Here is a 9,441-nt window from a genome sequence, read left to right as displayed (position 1 = left end):
GACAGGAAGGGGTTAATGGAGCTTCCAGCCTCCAGGGAAAGTGATTGTGCTACAGGCTCCGCCCCCCGCACAGGAGTCTGTCATGTCAGTGATTGTAGAGTGCGGAGTGGGCGGGGCCGGACCACCAGCTCGGAGTGCGATGACTGGACACAGGAGGAGTGCGGTCACTGCCAGGAATCCGGCATCAGCTTCCCTAGGAACGGGGCTGAGCTCAGCCATGACTTCATGTGCTGAATAATGCTGAGCACCGGGGCACGAGGTACACACACCGAGCTCTGGGGAGGGGGGCCTTATAGTGGGGGAATATATATTAGTATACAGAAAACAGTACTTTTTATTATTATTATTATTACGGTTTATAAATATAAAGTTAAACTAAAGGAATAGTCGGATTGTTAACAAGAAGACTGACAACTTTCAATGAGCTGCAGCTATAGGTGTCATCTCCATTAGATGGGCCAATAGAAAGCCACATTATATACATGTTGTACTATAGATCCTGTATATACATAGTCTACTATATATACTGTGTACATACATGTTACACTATAGATAGATCCTGTATATACATAATATACTATAGATCCTGTATATACATTTTACACTATAGATGGATAGATCCTGTATATGCATAATATACTATAGAACCTGTATATACATGTTAATCTATAGATTGATAGATCCTGTATATGCATAATATACTATAGATCCTGTATATACATGTTACACTATAGATTGATAGATCCTGTATATGCATAATATACTATAGATCTTGTGTATACATGTTACACTATAGATAGATCCTGTATATACATAATATACTATAGATCCTCTATGTACATGTTACACTATAGATAGATCCTGTATATACATAATATACTATAGATCCTCTATGTACATGTTACACTGTAGATAGATTCTATATATACATAGTCTACTATATATACTGTGTACATACATGTTACACTATAGATACTGTATATACATAATATACTATAGATCAGGGGCGGACTGACCATTTGGGAACTCGGGCGCTGCCCGAGGGCCCATGGTCAGTAGGGGGCCCCATGGGATGCCCCTGGTACCTTTTCATAGGCTTTTTTGGGTGTGGTTGGAGTGTGGGAAAGGACACAGGGGCCCCATGATCCCCTATTGCCCGGGGCCCCATGAGTTGTCAGTCTGCCCCTGCTATAGATCCTGTATATACATCTTACACTATAGATAGGTCCTGTATATACATAATATACTATAGATCCTGTATATACATAGTCTACTATAGACACGGTATATACTTAAACTATACTGATACTGTATATACAGATTATTGTATACATAGACACTACCTATATATTAAACTATAGATCCTGTATATACTATACATACCATATATACATAATATATCATAGATCCTGTATATACATATTATACCATATATACATGTTTTATACATGGACACTGTGCCTATATATTATAGATCCTGTATATACATATTATACCATAGATACTGTATATAACTAAACTATAGATTCTGTATATACAAGTTATAGTATACATAAATACTGTATATACATATATTATAGATACGTACTGTATATACATGTTATACTATAGATTCTGTGCATAGATACTTTAAATATTATACTTTATATGCATATTATACTATACATATTGTACATATACAAAAGATGCCGTATATACATATTGTACTATGTATAGATTGTATATAAAGTATCTATAGGATCTAGATCCTATATATAAATGTATACTGTATATACCTAGGCATGTTATATATAGTGTATAGAGAGACACAGACTGTACATTGATCCTGATATTTAATGGATGTTGTATCTGATGAACACGATCTATACAGATCCAGATCCTACACTAGATGACTCTATGGGTGGATCCTGTGCCTAGATACCATAGATGAGTACCATGGACAGGTAGATCCCAGCTATAGATGATATCTATGAATAGAGGAGTACCAGGTACAGACCATGCACAGGAAAGAGCAATGTAGCAACCGAATGCATGTACTCCTGCGCTGAACTGTGGACTCCCTGCTATGGTGGTCCCGACATGAAAAAGGAAATGTAATGCAGGCCTTGCTGCCCTCAACGGACCAGGGATATCCGAAGGAAACTGTACATAAAAGACAAAGAAGGCGCACTGGCCTAGTGCATTACCTTAAAAATAGGGTTTATTAATAAAAGTGAATATTCACAAAAATAAAATGGTGTAAAATCAGATGACACACATTGGCTCTGAAGAAGAGGTGTTTTCCTCGAAACGTGTCAGAAACCTGCTATCCAGAGGCTTCCCGTCTCCCACCAGATCATCCACAGGGGTTCCTGTACCATACTGCTATCTAGTGTGACATGCTTCCCACGTTATCTGATTTTACACCATTTTATTTTTGTGAGTATTCACTTTTATTAATAAACCCTATTTTTAATGTAATGCACTAGGCCAGTGCGCCTTCTTTTTTATCTTTTATGTACAGACCATGTACAGGGATAGATCCATGTAAATCCCATCTATTGATGAGTACCAGGTACAGATCATGTAGATGGATAGATCCATGTAGATCCCACCTACAGAAGAGTACCATGTACAGACCATGTAGAGGGATAGATCCATGTAGATCCCACCTACAGAGGAGTACCAGGTACAGACCACGTATAGGGATAGATCCATGCAGATCCCACCTACAGAGGAGTACCAGGTACAGACCACGTATAGGGATAGATCCATGTAGATCCCACCTACAGAGGAGTACCATGTACAGACTACGTATAGGGATAGATCCATGCAGATCCCACCTACAGAGGAGTACCAGGTACAGACCATGTAGAGGGATAGATCCATGCAGATCCCACCTACAGAGGAGTACCAGGTACAGACCACGTAGAGGGATAGATCCATGCAGATCCCACCTACAGATGGGTACCAGGTACAGACCACGTAGAGGGATAGATCCATGCAGATCCCATCTATAGAGGGGTACCAGGTACAGACCACGTAGAGGGATAGATCCATGCAGATCCCATCTATAGAGGGGTACCAGGTACAGACCACGTAGAGGGATAGATCCATGCAGATCCCACCTACAGATGGGTACCAGGTACAGACCACGTAGAGGGATAGACCCATGCAGATCCCACCTACAGATGAGTACCAGGTACAGACCACGTAGAGGGATAGATCCATGCAGATCCCATCTATAGAGGTGTACCAGGTACAGACCACGTAGAGGGATAAATCCAACCTATAGATGGATACCATGTACAGACCACATATAGGGATAGATCCATGCAGATCCCATCTATAGATGATATGTATGAAGAGATCTCTCTGGTAGGAGATACACTCGCTGTGGATCTGGTGTAGAGCTATTGGCTCTTGTAGCAGATCGTGTACCCTATGTAGGGACCCCATGCACACGCAGTGTATACGGGCAGATCACTATATCTGGGGCCGGATCCCTTCTGAGATCCCATTGTTATGAGTGTGCGGTCAGGCGCCCCTCCCCCCTCCTATGAATGGCTGGTAGTGGAGGATCCGGCGTCTCTGTTGACATCTCCGCCATGAATGAGTTAACGACTTTACTACACAAGGCTTCTCTCCCCGCCCACTCTCCCCGCCCCGCCCGCAATATTTGGCGCGAAGCGCTCCAGCGGACGCTATATAAGGCGGCTGTAAGCGGCGAGCCCGGACTTGGTACTGGGAGCGGGCGGCGGAGCGGTGTGTGAGCTCGGGATCCGGGGAGGGCGGAGAGTGGGCTTTCCTGTGGATATACAAGGCGGCAGACAAGCGAGGATTTGTGTGGCTTCATCATTAGCCGGGTAAGGCGCGCCCTGTCCTCTGCATTGGATCGGTGTGCGGGAGATGGCAGTGCTGTGAACGGAGGAGCCCCCGGGATCCCCTGATGGGTCCTCCTGGGGGGGGTGAAGGAAGGCTGGTCAGCCCCTCCAAGTCATCCAGCTGGGCTGGAACTCTGCTACTGTGTACTATGGGGTCTATGGGGTTTGTTGATCGATCGGTCTATGCTATTAGAATCCTGATCGATTGGTGATCATGTCCATTTCATACTGATCAGTGATCCATTCTGTGGGATCTGTAGTATTCTAGTCCTGCTAGGTGGGATCTGTAGTATTCTGGTCCTGCTAGGTGTTGGATCATGTCAGTTTTATTCTGTTTATTGGTGATCATGGCAATTGTTTAGACTGATTAGTGATCAATCGTGGATGTTCTACTGTGAAGTAACTGATCATGTTAATTTTGTATACTATTGATTACTGATTATGCCATTTCTTTACTGATCAGTTATCAATCGTGTACATTTGATGATCTTTTAATAACTAAGTGGCCATGTCCATTATAATACTGATCATGTCCATTTTATACAATTCTATTACTGATCAGGTCAATGCAATACTGATCAGTGATCAATGATTTTATATTCTAATATTGATCAGATCTGTGTAAGACTAATCAGTGATCAATCATGTACATTATATAATTTGTGATTGATCATTTTATGCAATTTAATATTGGTCATGTCAATTTTATACAATTACAGTACTGATCAGTGGTTGACATGCCAATATTATACCATTTCTACTGATCTGATAGGTGTGTTGGAGGATGTGGTCTGTCTTGTTACCTGGTAGCTGTCATTATAGGGAGGTTGACATATAGTAGTAGTGCTGGTCATATGGGGAGTTGTGCTGGTGGTCTGTCTACTGTGCTATAGTATGGGGTGTTTCCATTATTGTGTCCTCATTTAAATACAGCTGTTGGAGTAGGGGGGCTGTGCGGTAGTCTGATCAGAAGAGGGGGGTGTAGTGGTGGTGAGGGGGGTTGGTGGTCTGATGTGGGTGGTTCTGGCACTAGGCAATGATCAGCGTCCACCTCCACCCTACTGGACCTCCTATAGGTTGTTGTAATGCTGTATGGTGATCTGAGGATAGTGGTTGTAGAGTAGGCATGGTAGTCCATGTGTGTTTCTACAGCTGTCACTGGTAAGGAGGTTTGTGCCTTTTGGGTTGTCTTGCTCCTCCATTTAGATGCCTGGATAAGGGTTCTCTGCCAGGGTTAGTAGACTGTACTGGACTGTCATCCAGCCTCAGCTAGTGTGGATGTGGCTCTCCAGAGCCGGTGTAGTATTGCGGGGCTGAATGCCTCCATGTGATCATGCCTCCTCCCCTCACAGCCGGCTTTTTTTCTGAAGCTTTATGTTTGACACTCGCCTCTTTGTTCCTCCAAGTTTCACCCTGGCTATGTATTACTGCTCTGCTAGCTTCCTCCCGAATACTTCTGTGCCGCATTCAAAGCATTATCTTGATACTTTTGATGTAAAGTTCGATCTTTTTTTGGAGTCCTGTCTTGGGAAGATATGCGTTCTCTAACGGCATGTTCTTTTTATAGGTCCCCCGAATAAAGCAAGCAACCATGCCTCTCAACTCCACTTTCCAGAGCAGGAATTACGACTTGGATTATGACTCCATACAGCCATTCTTCTACTTTGATGAAGATGAGAACTTCTACCAGCAGCAGTACAACCGGCCACAGCCTCCCGCACCCAGCGAGGACATCTGGAAGAAGTTTGAGCTCCTGCCTACCCCGCCGCGTTCCCCTAGCCGAAGGTCTAGCATCTCCAGCCTCTTCCCTTCCACCGACCAGCTGGAGTTGGTCACAGAGTTCCTGGGAGGGGACATGGTGAACCAGAGCTTCATCTGTGACCCGGATGACGAGGCTTTTGTCAAGTCTATCATCATCCAGGACTGTATGTGGAGTGGCTTCTCTGCGGCGGCCAAGCTGGAGAAAGTGGTGTCAGAAAAGCTGGCGTCCTACCAAGCTTCTAGGAAGGAGAACTCTGCTTCCCAGCCCCAAAACCAACAGCAGCAAAGCCCACAAAAGCTTAACTCCTGCCAGGGCAACCTCAGTCCCATTGGGTCCAACAGGACCAGTGGTGGATACCTTCACGACCCAAGCTCTGATTGCATAGATCCGTCAGTAGTCTTTCCTTATCCAGTGAATGACAGCATTTCCAGGAGCAGTTCTCAGTGCTTGGATCAAGACCTATCAATGGAAACACCACCTATTAGCAGCAACAGCAGCAGTTCAGAATCTGGTAAGTGGCAATCAACTTAAGCTTTTATTGAAAAAAATGGTAAAATTTAAATATTTTTGTCATTGTAGAGGGCTTTATATTGTCTTTAAAGGCTTTGAGGAATATTAGATTGCTTAAAGTGATCTTTGAAGTCTTTGAGGAATGTTGGGTGGCTTTAGGAGATCTCAGAAGGCTTTAACTTTTCCTCAGTTTAGAAGTCTTTAAATGGTCTTTGAAGGCTTTGACTCTTTCCATGTCCAAGATTTACTTGCCCAGATGGTTCTATACTATGTGCCGGCTAAATAAAGGGAGTGGTTTTTCTCTCGTGCATGTGGCTAGACCCATCAGACTGTTCTCTGCACGATCTGTCACAGCTGCTACAAGTTGTCCTTCTCTGTAACATTCTGCAGCACTGCAGTAGTGGGTGGGGCGATCAGTGAAAGTGGTTTGGGCAGGGAGTAAGAGTGAGCTCAGATACAGTGTGCTTTCTAAGAATGCCATGCAGTCTCTAGTGTTCTCCTTGTTATCGAATTTTATCTGAATTTGAGATTCTTTAAGCTTTGTAGACTACTTTTTGTAATCTAGCTGTGCAGTTGTACTAATCATTTGTTTTATTCCAACAGAAGAGGAACAGGAGGATGAAGAGGAGGAGGAGGAAGAAGAAGAGGAGATCGATGTGGTCACCGTAGAAAAGCGCTACACGGCATCAAAGAAGGACTCCTCTTCCCACCAGTCCAGACCTCACCACAGTCCGCTGGTCTTAAAGAGGTGTCACGTGCCCATCCACCAACACAACTACGCCGCACCGCCTACAACCAAAGTGGACTACCCTTCTTCAAAGCGGGCGAAGCTAGACAGCAACGCCAGAGTCCTCAAACAGATCAGCAACAACCGCAAGTGTTCGAGCCCTCGGTCATCAGACAACGAGGAGAACGACAAAAGACGGACACATAATGTTTTGGAGCGCCAAAGGCGCAACGAACTCAAGTTGAGCTTTTTCGCTCTTAGAGACCAGATTCCCGAGGTAGCAAATAACGAAAAGGCACCTAAAGTAGTCATCCTTAAAAAGGCAACAGAATATGTAATTTCCATGCAAGAAGAGGAGGAAAGGCTTATTCAGGAAACAGAACAGTTAAAACATAAAAGAGAACAATTAAAACAGAAACTCAAACAGCTCAAGAGCTTGTGAGTTATATTGACTTTTTCAAAGAGACTTCTAACTGAACTGTGACAGTCCTATTTCAAGGTTGTCTTGAATCCTACAAAAAAAAACAAAAACTTGTAGACTTTTTGGACAAGTGCATGTAAAGGATTGGATAAACCTACACAACCTTGGCATGGTCTCTCGATTTTTGCCAGCACCTTAATACTGCCTCAATAGTCAAATGGGTATACGGGATATTTGAACTTTATGGGTTTTTTGTTTTTATTTGCTTGAGGGGGGCGCAAATTTTTTTGTTTTTGTTTTTACATATCTTTGTATTTAAAACCTTTATTTTTCTTATAAAGAGATTTCCTGAAGTTTGGCTCTGAATAGCTTAAAAAAAATATATACATGCTGTCGTTTTATGGTATCCTTAACAAAATCTTTATAGAAATAACTTGTATTAATGTACACTTCTAACAACTGGCAAAAAAAAGAGCAAAGTTAACACCTCTGCTTGTTGCTGCCAAATACTGCCTTTAAGTAAATGTTTTTGGTTTTGTTATAATATTTAAATATTATATTATGGAAGTTGTCCTTGGTTAATAATTCTATATTTGATCTGGTATTAAGAATATTCTGAAGAGCTGATGAAGGTGCTGTCCAACATGTAATTTAGAAATTTTAAAAATTGGGATTAACTTGTAAAAATGCCAACTTCCCTTCCAGGTAAAGCCAGTCCTTTTAGTGGATTTGGGTGGTCTTTAGTGGTTGAAAGGAAGTTAACAGGAAAATCGGGTTTGTTCTATAATGATTCTCTTAATGATATTGTAACATGCTGGCAGTTTGACAATTCATCAATGTTCCTAAAAGAAAAAAAAAAAAAGCTTGTTTGGTTAAATTAAACTATATTGGGCTGAGCCCAGACTGATATAGTAGCCTTTAATGTGGCAAGCTGTTTGGAAGAAGCTTCAGAAAATAAATCAGTTGAAAAAACAAAACTTGTATTTTCTGTCTTTAAAGTATTCAAAATTTAGAAATTCTAATAATTTTGGTTACAGTGGTACAATCAAAATGGCAGTCTTTGTTTTACTTGGTCCCCCCATTATAGGCTTTATTACCTGTTGACCATGCCAAAAGGCGGTGTTTTCAACTATGCCAGGGATCTCCAAACTTTAAAAATAAAGTGTCAGTTTACTGTCCTTCAAGCTTTAGGGGGGCTGGACTGGGGAGAAGAAAATGTCCTGGAGTCGGGAGTAAATGCCGCCATTGTTGGGAGGCGGCGGTAGGCGTAAATGGCCCCCATTGTTGGGAGGTGGTGGGAGTAAATGCCCCCATTGTTGGGCAGGCGGTGGGAGTAAATGCCCCCATTGTTGGGCAGGCGGTGGGAGTAAATGCCCCCATTGTTGGGCAGGCGGTGGGAGTAAATGCCCCCATTGTTGGGCAGGCGGTGGGAGTAAATGCCCCCATCGTTGGGCAGGCGGTGGGAGTAAATGCCCCCATCGTTGGGCAGGCGGTGGGAGTAAATGCCCCCATCGTTGGGCAGGCGGTGGGAGTAAATGCCCCCATCGTTGGGCAGGCGGTGGGAGTAAATGCCCCCATCGTTGGGCAGGCGGTGGGAGTAAATGCCTCCATCGCAGGGCAGGCCGTAGGTGGAATAGAGCCCCATGGCAGGAATAGTGCCTCATGGTTGGGTGTCTATGGCAGAATTTAGTGCCTCAGTGGCAGCAACTATGCCCCATTGTTGCTGGCTGTGGGTGGGAATAATGCCCCAAGGGCTGAATCCAGCCCCCTGGGCCACAGTTTGGAGACCACTGGTCTATGCAGTCCAGCAAAAAGTGGTAGATGGTTGAGACAATTTAAGTCTTAGTCATCTCCCACTATCCACAAGCTGACAGTATTGCTGTCTAAGGGTGGCTATGCGTCTCCATTTATACAGAATGTAGACACCCTAAGGCAGGACTGGATGCTGTCCAGATCACAATTAAAGGAGAAAAAGCCTTTAATGCAGCCAACACATCTGATTGAGCTGCAATATTAACTTTTTTTGCGGTTTGATTTTTAGTATATTGTATCAGCTTAAAATGGACCTGTGCTTTGCCCATACTGGGAAAATAACCGGCTTATATTGTAAGAGGGATTTAAAGCGATGTTAAGATTGCAAATTCCGAGTCTCCTCCAG

The 9,441-nt window shown here is 43.3% G+C and overlaps 1 protein-coding gene across 2 annotated transcripts; it reads left to right on the top strand.

Annotated features, from left to right (window-relative positions):
- The first annotated feature begins 131 nt into the window (after positions 1-131).
- Positions 132-8,260, top strand: MYC (MYC proto-oncogene, bHLH transcription factor). Of its 2 annotated transcripts, none has more exons than XM_089677506.1 (3): positions 132-259; positions 5,431-6,136; positions 6,739-8,260. In XM_089677506.1, the coding sequence occupies exons 2-3, from the start codon at positions 5,455-5,457 to the stop codon at positions 7,302-7,304; spliced, it is 1,248 nt and encodes a 415-aa protein (XP_089533632.1). In that variant the 5' UTR covers positions 132-259; positions 5,431-5,454; the 3' UTR covers positions 7,305-8,260. The 2 variants fall into 2 exon arrangements, with proteins under 2 accessions (XP_089533632.1, XP_089533631.1); XM_089677505.1 differs by lacking the exon at positions 132-259 and adding an exon at positions 3,693-3,845.
- Positions 8,261-9,441: the final 1,181 nt, after the last annotated feature.

The sequence above is a fragment of the Staurois parvus genome, unplaced genomic scaffold (genome assembly GCF_062004578.1).
Source record: "Staurois parvus isolate SC_StPar_1 unplaced genomic scaffold, SC_StPar_1.0 ptg000187l, whole genome shotgun sequence".
Classification (NCBI taxonomy): Eukaryota; Metazoa; Chordata; class Amphibia; order Anura; family Ranidae; genus Staurois; species Staurois parvus.
The sequence above is the reverse complement of the archived record's forward strand: the minus strand, read 5'-3'. Positions and strand labels throughout refer to the sequence as shown.